Source organism: Barbus barbus (genome assembly GCF_936440315.1).
Source record: "Barbus barbus genome assembly, chromosome: 45".
In the NCBI taxonomy this organism is placed as follows: domain Eukaryota; kingdom Metazoa; phylum Chordata; class Actinopteri; order Cypriniformes; family Cyprinidae; genus Barbus; species Barbus barbus.
In genome coordinates, this window is record NC_136723.1 from 8154656 (window position 1) to 8176929 (window position 22274).

Consider the following 22274-nt stretch of genomic DNA (forward strand, 5'->3'; position numbering starts at 1 on the left):
TATATATATATATATCATGATTACGTAGAGGTAATGTATATAGGCTACCCTTAATAATGCGTACATGTCATGTCAGTGCATCGTTAGAGTAGACGCATTATGTCACAGTTTATTTCCGTCACGGCCTCACCGCTTGTATTAATAACAAGCCATTTAGGAAGACCAGAACCATAGCCCACTTACATAGCATGATGTTTTTATCTAAAACATGTCCCATTGACCCAGAAACCAATGATCCACACCCGTCTCTAGGGATGGTATTTTAAAACCAGATTTGTCCCTGGAGATCAGCCCTCGTGCTTTTACCTTGCCAGACTAGCCGAACGAAGCTCCGTCTGAGTGTTTTGCGGAGCCATGTGTCTTCCTATGTGGAAGGAGGAGGTGATAATAACAGAGGAGAGTAAAACTGGGGCGAGACTGTGGTGACTCAGCCCCCCAGTTGTTGTGTTGGAGGTTTGGGGAGTCTGGCGCACAGAGTTCCAGCCTAATTAAGTTGATTTGTTCCCAGCATCTGGCTCCCAGATGTCAGACGATATTCTTTAGCTCAGCTCCCTGCTGTTGAGAGGAGAGGAGTGGGACGGCAGGGACCGCAGACTGCTGACTTTTCACGAGGCCCACCGGGGGTGGGACTGCAGCGCACTGTGGGTGACTGATGAATGCGGCGGCCAATCGCGGTGTGTTTGTCGCAACTTTCCTGGAAATCTGATTGGCTAGTCGGAGCAAGAGGTTTATAGCCACAGTATGCCTGCAGGTGCATACCGAGCGGTATTCTCACACCTTATAAAACACGTGTTTCCTGCTAAATAAACGTGATATTTGGTGAGAAGGTTCTGTCGTTTTGTTTTTACAGCTTTCGATTTTGGCAAACGCGATTGGTCTGAGGTCGATGACTCTGCTTGTGGACAACAAAAAGCTGTTGCTAAACTCTTCATACAGCGGTGCTAAGTTAATAATTCGGACTGAATGATTCATTTTTGAATAATTTCTTAAGTTGACTCACTGAATCGTTCAGTCAAAATTGTGAATCAAATCATCTAGCTCAAATTGAAAATTAAATCAACCGCTTCTTTGCAGAGTTGATTTGATTCACAATTCATTGCTCAAACCGAGCAATTCATTCACTTATCTGTTTTTAAGCTGACATTTTGAATCCAACTCACTGAATCAAATCAACTGGTTCTCGTCAGTGCTTCATAATTGAAAGAAGTGGTTCATTTCTGAATCACAATTAAAATTGAATAAATCATTCATGCATTGGTTCTTAAGTTGACATTTTGAATCCAGCTTGATTTATTCAGTCCGATTTGGATCAACTGGTTCTTTTCAATGATCCTTCAGTGCTTTTCAGTAGTTGTTGGAACCAAGTTGGCATGAGTAAATTATCGGAAAATTCTAATTTTACTTTTTTCCTTTAAAATCTAATGGTCACATGGAAGACAAATCGGTCCTGATAATCCAAAAACTAATAAAATAATTGCCAATTCTGTCAATCCAAGGTTGATATTTAGGCAGTTTTTTACCGACTTGCTGATGTTATGTCATTTATTTACCAAAACCGTTACTCTGGAACCTCATCTGAATCGTTTCCCTTATCTGTCCACAGAAAGAACTGGATGCCACCGCCGCAGCCCTGGCCAACAGACAGGATGAAAGCGAGCAGTCCAGGAAAAAACTCATCGACCAAAGCCGCGAGTTCAAGAAGAATACTCCAGAGGTGAGCAAAAGCGAGAAATGGAGTGAGAGACGATTTTCCAAATGATAGGAAGCTCAAAGGTAGTGGAGCGAAGGAGAATTTCAGCACATAATTGTCATATGTCTGGGCCGGCACATCCTGGTCTCATGGGTACCTGTGAAGCACCATGTTTCAGCAATTCAAATCAGTTGAATTTCTCCTGCTTGCGTTCCGCCTCCATTTTGACTGCTTTCAGGATTTCAAGCGCGCACCCTGTACAGTTGCGTTCTTGTTATTACGATTGTTCCACTTGAATTCTAGAGCATGGACGTGCCGTTAGGTTATTTTTCTGATTTTGCACTTGTCTGAAGCTTGGTGTCGCCTTGTAAGAGAGGTCAGTAGCAGAGAAACCAGAGGATATTATGGTTTATCCATTTAGGGAATACTTGGTCTGCATGAATAGCAGCGGACGGTCGTGCCCAGACCATAGGGTTGTCTGTGAGGTCATCTTCCAGGCGAAAAACTGACGATGCATGTTAGCAAGACAGTAAGGATCAGTGATTCTTTATTTACTGAAAACCGTCTCCGATCTGATAGAGTTCTGAAACAAACGTGTCCTGACAGTAGGAGAACATCACGATCATTTAATCAGGATGGTTATCAGATGTTTGTTCTGTTTTGAAACAGAAAGATTATTCTTAATGTGTGGACATGGTAATGTTCATAAATTACATAGACTATTTGTAATTTGTTTGCTGTTTATTTGTCTCGATTTAGTATCGTGCTGTAGTCAATGTTAGTATCTATAATGGGTCAGAACAGTGCAGGATTTAGTAATAAAGGCAAAGAAGTAAGAGAAAGAGACATCAGACAGCTGTCAGAAGACATCTGGAGTTCAAAATAACCTTGGGCTTTTCTTTTAGTCTTTGATTAATAATAATATCCTTATCAGCATAAGAGTGCTTTTGTGAAGATTTCAGACAGGTGCCTCCAATCCTCCAAACGGCAAATCCATATAATTCCTCGCCGTGTTTGGTTTTGAGAAGTCTCTGCCAACCCATCTGTAGTGTGGAGAGCTCAAGGGCACCGCGGTGCTCCGGCCAGCGATATCTTTGATCACGGTTGCTGTCGCCTCCTGCCCTCCTCCCTCTCGCTCCCTCTTTCCTGCCTCTCGTTTCGTGAATTCCTCGCGAGTTACCACTCCCAGAGAGTGCCGATGAATAAATGGAAAATAAAAAACCTGTTTTGTCTCCGGAGCCTCAGTAAATCAGTCCCCCTTTTCCATTTAAAATGTCCAGGGCTGCAATTTATGTCTGAGCTTAATAACCCGTTACTAAATTAATCGTGCTGGGGGTTTTGGCAGGGAGGCTACGCGTTCGGAGATTCTGTGAACCCTGTGAAAGAAAAAAAAAAAACAGTCCGTCCGAGTGCTTTACTGCCCGGTACCCAAGGTCCAAGACATCAAGGGCCTCAGTCAGAGAGGTGGAAATTCAATCTCTGATGAGGGAAGCTGGAAATTTACCTTAATGGCTGGGCTGCTGGATGTGGAATTAATGTGCCACGGCTACCTTACTGTACCATTCCTTTAGACACAGGGCAAGCCGTAATCTAACCTCAGCAGTTTTTATGTTAATTTGTGCTTAATTTAAGCAGAAATTTGCATCAAGTTTCACTAGCTAAAGGAGCAAAAAACAACAACAAAAAACTAAACAGTTTTTCAGTATAATTAGCTTCAAAATGACAAAGAAAGCACCATTAAAGTATCATAAAAACAGTCCAAAACCATTCAATTCAAATGTTGATGTATTCATGTGTAACATTTAATACAATGTAATATAATGAACATTTTTAGAAAAGACAGTATTTTGTATTTTGCCACACAAGTACATTGCTTCATCCAAATGAATTGCGCATCTTTGTAATATAATTTCATTTTTGTTCCTTGAGAAGGAGCTGAATTTGATCAGAAAATTAGGATATTGTTGCTTGAATATCATAAAATCAATATTTGTAACATAAGTAAATGAAGACTGGGGTTTTAAAGCTACAGAATGACAAAAGTTGAATAAATGTAGTCCGAAACTGCTTGTGTGCAAACTCATATGACTCCTTAATGTGTGAAACAGACTGAAATGAATTGTTCAAGGATTTTTCTTTTATTTTGATACTTTATGGTGCTTTTGTGTCCTTTTTGAAGCTTCCAGTCCCTGCTCATAGTACATTCTGAGAAAAAAAGAATGAGCAGCATGTTATTTAAAATGTTTTCTTTTGTGCTCCACTGAAAACAGGAAATCGTACAGGTTTGGAATGGATAGACATGAGGAAATAATGACCCAATTTTCATGTTTGGATGACCTGTCCCTTTAAAGTTTTCAGAACTTGTCTGTATATATTTAAAGCGATGAATTGCCGTTTTTGTTTCTCTGTCTCTTCATATCCGTTTCCATTTTCAGTCCACTAATGTTGCACAGTTGTTGTTTAATTGTTATTGACTAGTTATTTATGTAGCTCCTTCATGGTTCTGCTTTGCCTCAGGATGCAGGTTGAAAAGTTTATTGTCCGCTATGTGATGTCAATGTGACAGATAGGGATTTGTTAGGATGACCCGATATTTTCCAACCGATTACGTAACGTCTGTGTTTTCCTCGCCGTGCACCTGTGAAATAAATAATCCTAAGGAGCCGTTAAATTTGCCACAGATCACTTCATTTTGTCTTTTTTTTTCGTCGGACACATAAATATTTAACCCAAACAACCGCCACGTTTGGCCCTATTTTCGTTTCTCTTTTGCATGCTCATTTAGATGGAGTTTTAAATAGGATGTGATGGAGACTGAAAGAGACCAGTGTGTCGGCGCTGAAATTATATTCAGAGCTGCCTGCATGATGGAAATATTTTCATAAGGTCATGAGCATTCCCTCCCCTCCAGCTCACATATTTTGAGTTTATGCATTAGACACCATTGATAAAAAATCACATTTTTTGCATTTTTGCTGAGAGTGTTGCACCACAAGCAAACAGACACCATAAGCGCATTTAAAGTTTACGCTGAACGTTTGGTGAATAAACCACGCAGTGCTAATATACCTGTTCTGTATGTACACTCTTTAAAGCAAACATGAAGGGGGTTCGCATGTAGCATTTTTTCAGTTAAACAATATTCATTTAGAAAAATGTATAGTGGTTGAAAATAACGAATGTTTGGCAACTTCTGAAGAGAAGGAAAGTAGCACTGAAAGATGAAAGACATTTTTTTACTTTGTTCAGTGATGAAAATTTTGATTGCATAACTGACTTAATTTGATGTTTAAGTCATGAACAGCCTTGTGTGCCATTTAGAACTAAATTAAGATTTTATTGAGATTTTTAAATTCCAGTTTGAATCCGAATTGATGCAGGATGCTGAATTGTAATTGTAATTTTTTGAGTGAAATTTCTATTGATTTTTAGTATGCATAAGCCATAAACAAGTTAACATACACAAAACACCTTAGATGTTAAAGATTAAATTATATAAATAATCAAATTTTTGTACTTATTTCATATATATATATATATCCATTCATGCCATCCATTCTTTGAATTTCTAAATAAATGTCCTTCCTTTCCAGTTCAACTTCTTCTGTTGGGGCCAATTCAGTTAAACTCATAGATTAAAAGAGCTAATTTTTTAATTCTTCAGGTGATCTAAGAAAAAGGTTTGTTTTTTGTACAGTTTTTGTACTATATTTTGATCATATTGTGTACATGTGCACTGATGTTTCTTCTGCTGATTCTCAGCATCAAAGGCTACTACAAAGAACATTGAGTCAGTTGAAGAAAAGCATCCTTTCTTTTCAGAGGTTTTCTTTTTTTTGTTATGATTGTTGTATGTGTGTGTCAGCCATTTTGAATTTTGCTCCTTCACTGGCTTTGATGTTGCCTTAAAGGGGACGGTTGGTTGGCCTCTGGATGTTGTGATGTTAGTGTCCAGAGATTTCATTGGCTGCCAGGGCTGGTCAGAGAGAGCTGTGAACTGAATGGTCCTGACAAAATGAATACAGTAATTAGGGCTGATCCACTGGCACGCCGCCCACGCTGGCAGACTGGCGTCTTACACTTTTAATTATAGGCGTCCCATTTCGTAACACGACGTTAGGGTATTTACCAAGGACTGAATTTGTTACAGTGTATTTGTGTGTGTGTGTGTTTGTGTATCTCTGTGTGTAGAGGTAGTGAGAGAGAGAGCATTGTGTGACTAGCGCACTGAAAAATGCCTTTGATGTTGACACCGTAATGGAGGCATGGGGGGCTGGGGAGGCACAATCCAGTGAGGTCTGGGGTCGACATATCCGGTTTGTAGACCCGAGCCGTTAGCCGTTAGCCTGTAGGAAAGATAAAATCACAAACCATATTTCTTTGTTTATATCAATTGTTTCTTCTAGGCTGCAGTGAGATTCAACGAGGAGACTTTTCCCTGTTTTTTTCTTTAAAAAAATATCCTAGTAATCTCACATGTGTCTCTGCTATACTTTCAGAAGATATCTGTGGGATGGGCAAGATGTGAACGTCTGCACTCAAAAGTTAGAGATTTCAGTATGAGCGCAAACAGTTCTCATTACTGTTGTCTCATTTGTTTTTTATTTCTCATTGAAATATTGTTGATACTTAAGTATACTTTTTATTGACAAACCTGAGAACTTGAACTATGAAAGAGCAACCACTGAGCAACAGAGAGTTGTGAGGTTTGCACACGTTTAGTCTACCTAGACCAACAGATCTTATTCAGAGTTTCAGTCATGTTTAATCATGCTGTTTCTCAATATTTTGTGTATATTTGAAACTTGGTTGCTGTTTTCATAAACTGGAATTCTGCAATTGCAACATGGCTTAAACAGCTATTTTATTTTTGTTTAGATGTGAATGTATTATATACATTATATTGAATTAAAATATGCATTTTATGTTTATTACACAAATTTATTTTGAAAGGTGTTTTGGTGGTATTTTAGATAAAAAAAAAGAAAAGAATTTAAGTTATATTCATCAAGGATGCATTACATTAATCAGAAGTAAAGACATTTGTATAAGACTTCTTTCAAATAAACGCTGTTCTTTTGAAGTTTCATCACAAAATCCTGATAAAATTAGACAAAGTTTGCTCAAAAATATTAAGCAGCACAATGGTTCAACACTGAAAATAAGAAATGTTTCTTAAGCCCCAAACAACATAATTAGAATGATTTCTGAAGCATCATGTGACACTAAAGACCGCTGAGTAATGACTGCTGAAAATTCAGCTTTCCCGTCACAGGAACAAATGACTTTTTAAAATGTTTGAAACATTTGATTCTTGTAATATTTACTATTTTTACTGTATTTAACACTCTGGTGAGCATAACAGACTTAACAGACATAACAGACTATATAGTGCCATAATGTTCATAATGGACCATGTATATAGTTTTATTGGCTCATTTATGTCTAGCTTTAGAATACATCTGTTTGATATAGGTTTGAATGTGATGATATCCTGCATTTTCATCATTTTGTTCTGTCAGAGGTGATTTGCTTTTACATGGTATCCTTGAAGAGGGGCTGACCTACTAAAGGCTTGTGTGGGAGAGACGGGTCAGGGATATCTGTCTCTCTGCATAGCCTTCAGGTTCATGGTGGGGTTTTAGCATTAGTGCCTATACATCTCCTCCTGACAGGTTAGTAGAGCTGAGTCAAGGGAAGAAAAGTAGAGTAAAATAGCAAAAACAAACCTCAGATTTGTTGTTTTAATATTTCGTTTATCACCCTTCCCCCTCCTTGTGTTTTTTTTTTGTTTTGTTTTTTTTGTGAGGTTGAGAGCACTTGTTTAATGTACTGGTTCATTGTATTTGTGCCTGTAGGATTTGATCCATCTGCTCAGCCAAAGCAGGAATGAGACTGGAGTGGAACTGATGGGGCTTGACTGTGTGCCACTTCCTGTCTCTCTCAGCTGACTTGATTGGCTGTTCCTCAGAGCTTCCTGTCTGATAGTCTCCACCGGAATTTGCTGAGTGTTATGCATTTGGATATTCTGACTGCTGTGTCTGTGTTTATGAATCACGCTGCCCCACATTTCAAAGCGAGTCCACTTTAATTTCTCTTGGTAGTATAAGATTGGTAGTTTTTGAAACAAATGCAGTTTTATAAAATTTAGTCTAATTTATCGCCTGGTGACTTTGAAATATATTCAAAAATGAGCCAATTTCTGTGACGTCGTAAGAATTCATTGATTTTCCCATCAGAATGCATCACTGAGCATGTTGTGAGTACCTTAACCTGACACCGTGCCCTCTGAGTCTGTAGGAAGACGCACAGCTAGGGCTGAATATAATTTTTCCTCCTTGTTTAGAATCCCTTTGTGCTGAGATATTGCACTGGGTCATTAGAGCCGACAGGAATGGGACAAGGAATGGGAATAGGAGCCGGAATGGGAACCCTCCCTCTGGAGTTCTGGGGGTTCGTCTGTCCCTGAGCTGCCTGGAGAAGAGTAATCTGTCTTCTCGAGGCGGCCTAGCCGACAACAGATTGGTCACGTTAGCCGAGCCTTTGCAACCCCCAGCGATCCTTTCAAAACCTTGCAATTCACAGTCCTGCGGTCAGAAATTAAGCCTTAAAGGGATAGTCCACCCAAAAATAAAACTTCTGTGATCGTTCCCTCACCCTAATGCCGTTTCAAACCTGTCTTTCTTCTGAAGAACAGATCTGTTCTTGCCCATGAAACTAAAGTCATCGGGTTCCAAAACAACACTGAATCCAATTATATTTTTTATTCTTTTGTAACAGTCATAAGGTTTGGAACGAAAAGATTCATTTTTATGTGAACTATCCCTTTAAATCCCATAATGTTTATTTTTATTACTTTAAGCCGCTGAATGCGAAAAATCTCAAATTAGTTTGACACACATTTTTCCCCATCTGCTTTCTTTTAACAATGTCATTTTGTGATGTTTGATTAGAAAATACTACAGTTGTTAGTTATCGTATGTCATGATATATATGATTCTGACTCTTCAGCTGAGTGTGAATCAATACAGTCAATGTTTGTTTATGAAAGATCCATTATATGTTGTTCACACATATGTTCTTTGTGCTTATACAAAGACAATTTCTACTATTGTTTGTAGAGCGAAAAGAATACATATATTCTTCGAAAGCAAAGAATACGCACTGTTGCGTTATTGTTTAGTGTCAAAAGAACACTTATACTCTTTGTATGGGGTTTTACGCAAGCTTAGGCTGCCTATACAACATATTATTGTGGCAGTGAATGTGTATGTGTGTTTGTTTGTGGGTTTTAGTGTCTAAAAGCACCCGATAACCCACACACTCATCTCCATCTCCTTGGGTGGGCAGTGTACCGGCCTTGGGAGCGTGATCAGATTTCAGGCTGTGCTCCATCATTCCCGAGCAAACGGCTGTGCTGTCAGACGCCTTCGGATGCACGCTGAAACATGCACACTTAAACATATATGCTCTACACACTCGTAAAGATGCTCTTCATGTGTAAAAGCGCGCAGGCAGGCATGCACACATGCACAGATGCCATTAACCCTAGATCCACTTACCGCTTTTCAACACTGGGCTTGCCTGTCCTGTGCTTTTCAGCGCCGTGGCTCATGGTAACCTCCGGAAGCCCGTCCTCTGAAGGGCCCCAATCTCAATCACCTGGTCCCCAGTGTTAGATGTCCTAACAGAGACCTACTTTTGCTGATTAATGTACCTCAGAGGTCTTTGTCTGACTTGGGTTACCAATTCTTAAAGTAAATGCACGCACACACACACAAACTCACCTGCACCTTTTAAAAGTCCTTAAAGGAGTTGTTCACACAAAAAATATAATTTGCTGAAAATGTACTCACCCTCTGGCCATCCAAGATGTTGATGAGTTTTCTTCTTTATCGGAACAGATTTGGAGAAATTTAGCAATACATCACATGAACATTACATGAATGGGTGCCGTCAGATTGAGAGTCTGAACAGCTTATAAATTATGTCTATCAGTTGAAAAGCTGTATATTTGTTAGAAACAAATCCACCATTAAGATTTTTAACTTCAAACTGTTGCTTCCGGCTAAAATACAAAACCCATATTCATAATACTGCTTTTTCCAAGGAAAAAGTTGTTTCGTCTGAATCAGGAGAGAAATATGTACAGCTCAAAACAAATATATTGTTGGGACTACTTGTAGATTATTGTGATGTTTTTATAAGCTGTTTAGGCTCTCATTCTGATGGCACCCATTCACTGCAGAAGGATACATTGGTGGGCAAGTGATGCAATTCTAAATTTCTCCAAATCTTTTCTGATGAGGAAAAAAACACATCTACATCTTGTATGGCCTGAGGGTGAGTACATTTTGAGCAAATTTTCATTTTTGGTGAATTATTTCTTTAAGGTAAATGCACGCGTGCGTGCACACACAGTATCCTTTCGACAGTCCTTAAACTCTGGGTGTGACACGAGATCTGGCGTGTTCTTCTTTCCAAGGCCCATTAAATCGTACACTTATTTTAGCAGTTTGCACAGGATATTTTAAGCAGCCACAGTCAGGGCCGTCTGACTAATGCGACAATCATTCCTGTCATCTCTTTATTTGGGTGTGGCTGGCATTTTTTCACCAGTGCTGAGTGACGATGCCGAAAGCGAGCTCGGATGTATGGATGCGGCCGCCCTGTTCCTTCACCCGCTCTGCCCTGTGCCCGGGTCCACCTGCGGTTGGCGGTGCCAAGGCTACAGACCATTAGCACAGAGCAGGTCTGTATTTATAGTGCTTAACGGGCATGACTCAACAGCATCACTGTTTGCTTTTAGCTGTAATGGAATCTGCGCTTTGCCGAACACAGAAAAGCCATTATTGTGTATGATAATATTGTTTCTGTCGATGGGCGAATCGGGACTGAAATTTCCATTGGACAGCTTGCACCTGCAGAAACCTTGTTTATAGTGAGAGAGAAATGGGCAGGCGAAGGTGTAAGTTAGTGTGGTGTGTGTGTGTTTTCAGTGTGGAGCACTGACTGATGTCATGCTGGCCATGTGACTGCTCTCGGAGATGAGGTAATGGCTGTTGGCGTTTACAGCTCCCCCTAATGAAAGACTGTGTAAAGTGTGATGGTTGTAACGGGACGTAAAACCAGCTAGTAAACCTCTAATGTCACACAGGACTACATGACATAGACTCTCAGGTTTTAGCCTTTTCAGATGCTTTCCAGATGATCGTTTTTTCCTGAATCACAGTTGTATGGATGTATAAATGGCAGAATGCGTAATAATTAATATTTTGAGGACATGGAGGACTCAGCAGACAAACATAAAAATATATATATATATTAGGGTCTCTTAGCTAGTTATTACTTATTAGCATGCATATTACTAGAATATTAGCCATTTATTATTAGTGATTAAGCACATATTAATGCCTTATTCTACATCCCTAATCCTGTCCAATACTTAAACTTAACAACTACCTTATTAACTATTTATAAGCAGCAAATTAGGAATTTATTGGGGGAAATGTTGTAGTTAATAGTTAATAAGTGTTCCCTGTTCTAAAGTGTTACCAGTTTTATATTTATAGCATATATAGTTTTTATATTTGTATAGTTTATATCATTTAAATGTATATTTAATTTTGTGTGTGTGTATGTGTAATTGTGTATATAAGTGAGTGTGTGTGTGTGTGTGTGTGTATGTATATATACATAATGTATATATGTATGTGTGTATATATATATATATATATATATATATATATATATATATATATATATATATATATATATATATATATATATATATATATATATATCGGAGATATAAAAACTTTATATATTTTATATATTTATATAAAATATTTTATATATTTAATTGTTACATTTATATAATTGAAATATGTATTTATACAATATATCATCTGTAACGTAAAATATTATATATAAAAATTTTATTATTAAATGAATATATATATATATATATATATATATATATATATATATATATATATATATATATATATTTATTTATTTATTTAATTATTATTATTATTATTATTTTTTTTTTTTTAATAGTTATTATAGTTTATAGTTTTTAGTTAAATATAATATTTTTTTATATACATATATAATATTAATAATATATCTTTATTTGTAATAATTATGTATATTATTTTATGGATATGTTTGTGTTAATGATGTGTCTGCAAGTGAATGGCAGTTGCTAGTGTGTGACTGCACTGGGCCTGCCCCTTGCCAGTGTCCTCTGTTTCCCATTCTAGCCCTGATGAGTCAGAGTCTGTGAATGCAGCCGAGCGTACAGCAGCACAGTGACGTTAATGTGTTTACGCTCTGTGCGCTCCCTCTGCTACAGTGGGGCGCGCTGACCTCCACATACAGGCACAGTCTCAATTTTTTAAGCACATACTGTCTCTCCTCCTCAAAACAGACACAGTTTCTCCTTTACAAGCAACACAGTCTGTTCTTTACATGCTAACACAGTGTCTCTATTTCAAGCTAATGCAGTTTCTCATTTACAGGCTTAAACAGTCTCTGATTGAAAAATGAACACAGGCTTATCTCTTCAAACAGATACAGTGTACATTACAAGCTTACAATCTCGTTGAATTGCTAACTCATTTTCTCCTTTACAGGGTAACAGACTCTCCTCTTCAAAAAGAAACAATTTGTTGCACAATCCAGTGCTGTGCTTGTATGTAGGGCTGCACAGTTTGGCCAAAACATTTGTGGTTGTAAATCAATGTGATGATGATAATAATAATTATAGTAATTATAATAATAATGATTATTGTTGTTGTTATTGATTTTTTTATTATCATCATTGTTACTAATTAATAACAGCAAAATACTAAAATAAAAATATACCATAGTAATATTTCACATAATAATAATAGTAATTATAGTTGTTGTTGTTGATTTTTGTTGATATTTTCATTATTATTAATTATTACTGCAAAATCAAAAAATAAAAATAATAATACCATAGTAAAATTTAATGCAGTAGTAATAATAATAATTTTATTTGACAGTACTATAAAACTGTAATATTACAATACTAATATATATAATACTTAATTCATTTTCAAGCAACCGTTGAACTTTACCACTGCCTTTAAAAATTTGGTTTATTAATGCTTCTCATTTCGCGTTTGGGAAGATGGTTGGTGCATTATGCATTCCCAAATGCATGTTATAACTGACCCAAACTCACAGAACATGTAGAGATGAGTTCATTCAGAGTTTGTGAGAACTGAGCTGTTCTTAGATGCTGAAAACACCAGATCATGAGCTGCTCACGTGTAAAAGAACACAGTGCTGCACTTCACTCTGAAACACATGATGCATTTTTTTTTAATTATATCACATCCTTAGCAAGTTGATAATCACTCTAAGCCATATAGCGATTTCAGTTTTATTTAGATTAATTCTGACACAATCTCTCCTAACTTGGCCTCTTTTCTTCAAAGTCTCTCCTATTACAAGTCTTTTCTTTTCAAACACAGTCTCTCATTAACAGACAACACAGTCTATCCTCTTCAAACAAGCAGTTTCTCCTTTACAAGCGAACACAGTCTCTCCTCTCCACACAGACACCGTCTCTTCCTTTCATAAACAACCTATCCTTTCCAACGTGTGCATTTCGCCATCCCACAGACACAATCCCACAATCCCTTCCAGACACAGACGCTCCCGTTCTTCCTGTCCACAGATTACATTGTCTTTCTTTGCACACAGAGCCCCGTTTTCTCTCCTCCGGTCTGAGTGTCTGTGGAGAACAGACTTCAGTTTCACTTTATTCAGCAGCGGGGGGGTGTGGGGGACTTTGCACAGTTGTGGTCCCTCCTGTGAACAGCCATGGCTGTCAGTGAAACATTAAACTGATTTGTGGGCTGTGCGATTCTCCTCAGGGAGGTGGGTTGGCAGTCTCCTTGCAACTCTGTCCCTCAATCTCAATACTGATCTTGAATCAGTACGGCCTGAAAACCTATGCACTAAATTGATGTTTTATATTAAACAGCCAGTGTAGTTCATGCTCGGCGTCCAGACACCGTCAAACAGATGTCTTCTCAGCTGTAACAAATTGTCGTGTGTATATATTTATAGTCTTGGCATATGATGGACCTGGTTCTGTTTTTTTTGCTGAATGATCCAGGCGTGTGGCGTGAATGTGCATTAAGCATGTGCTGTGTTGGTTCTGTTGCTCTGAGCTTTATTGAATTGTTTTATAGTTCACGCCACGCCGCTATTTTATTTATTTTTTTAAACAATATTGTTAAATCTAGCAGATTCTCGCCATACCCTGTCCTTTTGTCCTCGGTTTATGTCCGTTTCTCTTTTATACGTCCTCTGAAATGTCTTTGTGTTTTCCGAGAGACACTTGCATCAGCCTCCTCCCACCACATGTTTTATTTGAGGTAATTTTCAGAGCCCGAGACCCCCTCCACCCTCTGACAGAATTACAAGGCAGAAATAATCGTGCGACATAAAACACTATTTAAAGTTTTCACAAGGTTCAGGCGACTGGAGGGGGGCTGTTTCCATGGAATATGCTTTTAAGAGGAATGCTGACAATTATGCACCCTGAATGGAAAAAAGCCTGAGACGCATATCTGGTAGGCACTTTTTTTTTTTTTTTTTGACAACTCATTCCCACATGTTCGTCTGTAACGTTTGGTCCACAGACCCGCCGACTTAGTGTCCAAAATCACTCCTTGTGCCATATATAGTGCACTATTTGAGGTGTCGGCCATTTTGTAGCATTATCTGAATTATGAGTAAACGTGTGTGTGTGTGTATACATATATATTAGGGGTGTAACGGTACACACATATGACGGTTCGGTACATATCTCGGTTTTAACGTCACGGTTCGGTATGATTTCGGTACAACAGGGGGAAAACGTTTTTTTATAAACAGTGGTTTACTGAACAAGTTGCTCTTTCTTTAAATACATTCAGTTATAGTTAAAATTTTCTTAGTGATAAAAATCTATGTCAGCTTATGCTTAAAACTATAGGGAGCCCTTTTACATTATAAGGTTACAATCTAGCCTAACAACTTAACCCAAACTTAAATTTAATTACTATTTATTTTTAAATAGATGATCAACACTCAACTTAAAAAATAAATAAATAAATTGTATGCAAACATGTAAATTTGCACATAATGCAGTTTTTAAATTAACTTATAAATAATACAATTTCTAGGTTATTTGTTAAAATATATTCAAATACACACTGGCTGTCATAGCATGTTTCATAACAGATTAATTTAAACATACCTTAAATAATTAAGACTAACAGGTTTAATAAAATATGAGTATATGGTGTAATATTTGGCGAAATGCTCCTCTCTAGACTTCATTTCTCTAGTGAACTAACAAGCTGTGGAGACTGATGATCTTGCTGAGGTAAATGAAATGTTACGGGACATTTTATTTCCACGCTGTTTTGTTGATGTCTTTCCGCTGTTGAAACACTGAGCATGAGACATGAGATGTTCAGTCATGTTTATTCGTGTTAAAACTAGTAAAACTATGATCGTGTTCACTCGCGCTCTGTTCTGCACAAGTCTGCGACATGTCACGGCTCAGACACGGAAACCGGAGCTGATCGCGGCCACTCGAGTCAATGCTTGTGTCGGGTTTATACCAGCACATTTCTGAACCGTCCCAGAAGCGGCTCTCCAAGGCGTTTATACAGCGATTTGTCATGCCACAAAGACTGTCAAAACGCCATTTATTATTTGAATTTCCGAAGAAAAAAAAAAAACACTGTATTCGTTCGGTGCACAACACATGCGTACCGAACCGAAAGACCCATACTGAAACGGTTCAGTACGAATACGTGTACTGTTACGTGTGTATATATATATATATATATATGTATATGTATATATATATATATGTGTATATATATATGTATATGTATATGTATAATTCACTCTTTTATACCCGTAATGCGTTTTGTAATGTAGCTGATCTGCAATCATAATTTTGTGTTGGTAGAGATGCAACAACTACCAATGAGTTTTTTTTTTTTTTTATAATTTTAATTATTTAATTATTTATTTAATTAATATTATTTATTTTATTAATATAAATAATTTTAATTAATAAATTATAATTGACATTTTTAAAATTACATTAGCTTGTAATCTAATTAATTTATTAAATGATTTATTTTTAATAATTAGTTTATATTTTATTTGTCGTTGAGTTATTATACTCACTTTCAATTTTTATTTAATTTTTCATTATTCATTTTGTTTGTATGAGATATATATGTATGTGTGTGTGTGTGTGTGTGTGTATGTGTGTATGTATATATACAGTATCTCACAGAAGTGAGTATCACCCCTCACATTTTTGTAAATATTTTATTATATCTTTTCATGTGACAACACTGGATAAATGACACTTTGCTACAATGTAAAGTAGTGAGTGTACAGCTTGTATAACAGTGTAAATTTGCTGTCCCCTCAACATAACTCAACACACAGCCATTAATGTCTAAACCACTGGCCACAAAAGTGAGTACACCTCTGAGTGAAAATGTCCAAATTGGGCCCAATGAGCCATTTTCTCTCCCTGGTGTCATGTGACTTGTTAGTGTTACAAGGTCTCAGGTGTGAATGGGGAGCAGGTGTGTTAAATTTGGTGTTATTGCTCTCACTCTCTCATACTGGTCACTGGACGTTCAACATGGCACCTCATGGCAAAGAACTCTCTGAGGATCTGAAAAAAATAATTGTTGCTCTACATAAAGAGGTGTAGGCTATAAGAAGATTGCCAAGACCCTGAAACTGAGCTGCAGCACGATGGCCAAGACCATACAGCAGTTTAACAGGACAGGTTCCTCTCAGACCTCTCAGGCCTCGCCATGGTCGACCAAAGAAGTGGAGTGCACATGCTCAGCGTCATATCCAGAGGCTGTGTTAGGGAAATAGACGTATAAGTGCTGCCAGCATTGCTGCAGAGGTTGAAGGGGTGGGAGGTCAGCCTGTCAGTGGTCAGACCATATGCCGCACACTGCATCAAATTGGTCTGCATGGCTGTTGTCCCAGAAGGAAGCTTCTTTTAAAGGTGATGCACAAGAAAGCCCGCAAACAGTTTACTGAAGACAAGCAGACTAAGGACATGGATTACTGGAACCATGTCCTGTGGTCCGATGAGACCAAGATAAACTTATTTGGTTCAGATGGTGTCAAGCGTGTGTGGTGGCAACCAGGTGAGGAGTACAAAGATAAGTGTGTCTTGTCTACAGTCAAGCATGGTGGTGGGAGTGTCATGGTCTGGGGCTGCATGAGTGCTGCCAGCACTGGGGAGCTACAGTTCATTGAGGGAACCATGAATGCCAACATGTACCGTGATATACTGATATGTGAACTCCATGCCCAAGAGGGTTAGTGCTGGAAAATAATGGTGACCACACAAAATATTGACACTTTGGGCCCAATTTGGACATTTTCACTTAGGGGTGTACTCACTTCTGTGAGATACTGTGTGTATATGTGTGTGTGTGTGTGTGTGTATATATATATTTATATATATTAAATGTTGAATATACTCAATACATTTTATTTATGACTTCTTTAATGCATTAAGGCACTCATTATGTGTCATTCGCTATATAGGGAATAGTTAATGAGTGAACTATTTAAACGCATCACAAATAAATGAACAATCACTGTGTAGAGTCACTCTGTCAATTAATGACTGCATGTTCCGCTTTAAGCTGTGTCCACAAGTGCATACTGGTGACACAAGCGAGGTGATGTAAAAATAAACCAAATAGAGAAAAACGCAAACAAACGCATCATGTGGACAAGGGGGCAAGCAATATGTCCACTCATTCGCTGTGAGACCGTTTCATCACCAGATAGAGGCTGCCCTTCATTCCTCTGAGGCAGAAGGCCATGTCTTTTTCCCTTTTTTTCACCATCCCCCCTTTTCCTCTTTCATTTCCCTTCTTTCATCCCCCTCTCCCTCTGATCTGCATGGCCGCATCTCAGGTTTTTCTCCTGAAGCAATCTCTATAAATAGACCTTCAATAGCTGCTGCCTAACAAACCTGCTCATCAGAACTAATTGCTAAAGAAAAGTTCTTTTTTCCCAGCTTTCTTTGCATTAACCATTTCCTGCCCTACGGTGGCCTGAGCTCACCATGTCTCGAATAAAGCAGGTTTTCTGGGACACTTTTTGAAAAATATTCTGTGATGTTTGAGATGAAAAAGGTAATTCAATTATTTATAAATCATTTATATAATAAAATGATTTCAAATGTCTTTACTGGTGCAGGTACATATAAAAATATGAAAGCTTCTTTTACATACAATTATAAATAGAAAGTTATTTTAGATTTATAATGTATATAATATTCTGTATAAATGTTATTATATCTAGTGCTGTCAAACATTTAATCGCGATTAATCGCATCCAAAATACATATTACATATTTATTATGTGTATATAAATACACACACATACTGTATATATTTTGAAAATGTTTACATGTATATACATTTATATATTTATATTATAATTTTTTTATTATATATAATATATAAACATAAAATTGTTCTTAAATATATAGATGCATGTGTTTTGTATTTATAAACATGATAAATATACACAGTACACATTCATATATTATGTAAACAAAAACTTTTATTTTGGATGCGATTAATCATTTGAGAGCACTAATTATATTATATGTGAGCCTGGACCACAAAACCAGTCATAAGGGTCAATTTTTCGAAATTGAGATTTATATATCTGAAGCTGAATAAATAAGCTTTCCATTGATGTATGGTTTGTTAGGATCAAACAATATTTGACCGAGATACAGCTATTTAAAAATCTGGAATCTGAGGGTGCAAAAAAAAATCGAAATATTGAGAAAATTGCCTTTAAAGTTGTCCAGATGAAGTTCTTTGCAATGCATATTACTAATCAAAAATGAAGTTTTGCTATATTTACAGTAGGAAATTTACAAAATATCTTCATGGAACATGATCTTTACTTAATGTCTTAATGATTTTTGGCATAAAAGAAAAATCTATAATTTTGACCCATACAATGCATTTTTGGCTATTGCTACAAATATACCCCAGCGACTTAAGACTGGTTTTGTGCTCCAGGGTCACATATTATATTGTATTGTATTATATATTATTATATATTATATTATATATTATTCAGTGTTAACTAAAACAAGCTATTAAAATTATTTTTGGAAGTTTAAAATTAAGTAAATATAAATATAAATATTGGATAACACTTTTAATGACCATTTGAAAGAAGTTTAAGTACTAATACCAATAAAACTAAAACTGAAATAAAAATAAAGAAATGTAAATGTAAAACAAAAACTAATAACGAAAGAACGGAATGAAAATAATAAAATGCTAAATCACTAAAAATATTTAAAAAAATTATATAAAATAAAAAATATAATAAGAAATAATAAAAATGACAAGAACAAACAAATATAAATATAGAAATTCTAAATATTAGTTCTGTAATAAAAATAACTATATATTATATTATTATTTTTAAACCTGTTGTTTAAGCCAATTTCTTTTCAATTTGCTTTGTTTAAAGTAAGATTTTCAAAGTATTTGTGATGTTTGTGGTGTGTATTATTAAAGGGTGTGTGTGTGTGTGTGTGTGTGATTGATAGCCTCCATCAAGAGAGTATGTCTGAGAGGCAGACCAGTCCTAGATCACAGCGTCTTTGTTTGGGGGTCTGTCTGACAGTTTCGTGACCCCATTACCAGACCAGAGTCTGGGGGCATTCATCTCGTGGGGACCAACAGGGGCCCTCCACCCCCATACATACTCAATTTTCTCTCTATATCTCGCTTTATCCTACTGTAACAACTCTTATTTATATTGGTTACGCCGTGCACGGTTCCCTCTCGTGTTTATGTGTGGTTAAGAGAGCGTGTAAGTTTTAAGGTGGAGCTGAAATTGGTCTGAATACGACGGGGGTCTGTTCTACGTCTGCTTTAATTGACTATGACCTTAAGGGTGTGGGAGCACAGAATAGGGGACACTGACACGCCCACGCGCAGATATGCGTGCACAGCTGCGCACACAAACACACACACACACGCGCTTGGGAGCAATAGGTAAGCACAGATGCACTAAATAATAATCGTGGATTCTTATAGGTTTATTAAAATCACTAATGATAAGTATGCTAGTACCTTTCTTTTTCCTTTTTACACAAAGAACCTGGAAGACATCTGATATTACATATTCTTGCACAGAAGCTGACGGTGCACTTTGGTATCAGCCAGCTTCAGTAAAATGCCACAGTTCTGTTTCCTGTAGAATGTTTGGAAGTGTGTGTGTTCCTCTATAATGGAGGCACAATGGTCTTTCTCTTATCAGTGTAACTCTGTTCTCATCCATCATGGCTGCTCTCTGTTCTCTATGCATGAGTGTGTGTGTGTGTGTGTGTGTGTCCATGTAGTTTTGAATAGCGAGCGGGGTGATGCTCCTGGACTTTGTTGAATGGAGATTCTACATCCAGAAGGCAGCGAAAGACAAGAGAAGACATCCAGTGGACAAAGCACATCCATGTGCTTTCCTGTTTCCACCATTTCCAGCGCTGGATTTAGTGAGATTTACGACTCGCAGAACAGGCCGGTAGCCATTTTCCAGGAGAATCCAAAACATAAAACTAGATTCACTGTGCTGAACGTTATTTCATTATTTCATTACTGTTGTATAAAATCTAATACTGAAGCTTCAATCTTACTGAAAGTGCTGGATTTAAGAATCTGCCGCACAAAAATAGTAGAAATCCAGACAAATTTGAGTGCTAGTTATTTATGACATTACAAAGCAAGTTCATCTTTTAAATGTATTGGAAAATCACATTTTTAACACCCAAAATAATGTATTCTTAGCTTTATTTGACTTATTTTCTGTTCACATTGAAAAACTAAAGTAGTCTCCGCTTCAACTAATTTTACCACAAATTTATTCAAATTCCTTATTTCACTTATTTTCCACAGGAATCAATGTGGAAAAATCTTGCAGTTAACTCTGCTTAAAATATTTTCATTTTATGCAGAAGCAACATGAATGCCTGTGAAAACAGAGTTTGACCTGCATCTCATTAGAAAGAATATATATAAGGAGGATTTAGGAAAATTATGGGTGTCCGTCATTTTCCACAATCCGCCCTGTGTATATTCTGTCAGTCAATCAGATACGATTAAACCGATCTGTTGATCACCGTACCTACCGAGCTTAGATGGTATTACGGCAGACACCAGCAGCTTAAAACAGGCCTGGCTCGGCTCCACTTAGGCATTGCCACCCTAGTGCCAGATGCCAGCGTGCCAGGACCAGTTGGCATGTGATGAGCTATATAATCGAGCGAGTGGGAGGAGGGAAAGGCTCTCGTTGATGGTAAATAATTTACCAGGCTGGCCCATGCAGCTGTGTAATCTGCCAAACTGGCGGGTTTAAAGATGCAGTGTGCTAGAGCAGGGGCGGCTTTCAGAGACTTTAGGTGCTCTGGATGTTGACTGCAGCGTCTCACACAAAGTCCCCTAGAAGATGTGATCATTGCTTTGGAGGGTAAAAAGTCCTAAACACTATTGCACAAAATATAAAGGTCTGTTTCTCTGTGTTGTAGGTAGCTTTCCAGTTGTTGACTGATTGAGTAATTAACTAATTATTTTTTATTAAATTTTTATTAAATAAAGTTAAAATTATTTTTTATTGGATATTAGTGCCTACTTCATCTATAATGCAGCTAATCATGATGAGCAATTAACTAGAACTATTTTATTTTGTTTACAATTTTTTTTTATAATTTATTTATTTAAATTTGTTGATATTTGATATATTCTGTTTAAATTATTGACCATTAGTTGCCAGATATCAATAATTGAGTCAAGTGTTAAATATAAAACTAATATGAAGTGGCTTCTATGTACTGAAAGAGGTTGGAATGCCCTTAAAATCAGTTCATGGGGCAAATATTTCCTCTTAAAGGGTTACTGCACCCCAATTTTGTTATTAATCACTTACCCCCATGTTGTTGAACAAAGCTTTTACGGGTTTGGAACGACAAGTGATTAATGACAAAATTTTCATTTTGGGGTGGAGTAACCCTTTAAGTTAATTTCTGACTCTGTATTATCTTATGACACTGTAATCAATATAATTGTAGCAGTTAGGATGATGCTGATAATCTCACAATGACCAAATATTTGATTTGTCACTATAATTTCCCCTGTCAGTCATCCATGAGGTGCATGTTGCCTGCATGGGTTTTGCTCGTTCAGCTGTTAAGCTTCCGTCACGTCACGTTTTGACCTCACCGTCTCTTTCCGTGCCGCAGTATTCCAACAGATTGTGTTTCCGTCTTCAGAACCCTCTGGATTTAACAACGACTTGCACATGCTCGAATTTGGCCCGCTTCCTGGAGATTTACTTTTATTTTGCGAGCTTTTTATCCATTCGCTAACAATATAAATGTACTTTTATGCACTGCTGTCTTTGCATACGATTGCAGGCAAATTGCATCTGCAGAGAAAGATGGTGTACGAGA

At 37.2% G+C, this 22274-nt stretch overlaps 1 protein-coding gene across 6 annotated transcripts in view; it reads left to right on the forward strand.

Moving 5' to 3' along the window:
• The window catches only part of LOC306864028 (homeobox protein cut-like 1), a 125563-nt gene that overhangs the window by 31460 nt on the left and 71829 nt on the right, over positions 1–22274 (forward strand). For all 6 annotated transcript variants that reach the window (XM_079407697.1, XM_079407700.1, XM_079407699.1 and 3 more), the window contains exon 2: positions 1604–1714. In XM_079407697.1, the coding sequence (XP_079263823.1) occupies positions 1604–1714 (111 nt within the window). The remainder of the gene's footprint in view (positions 1–1603; positions 1715–22274) is intronic.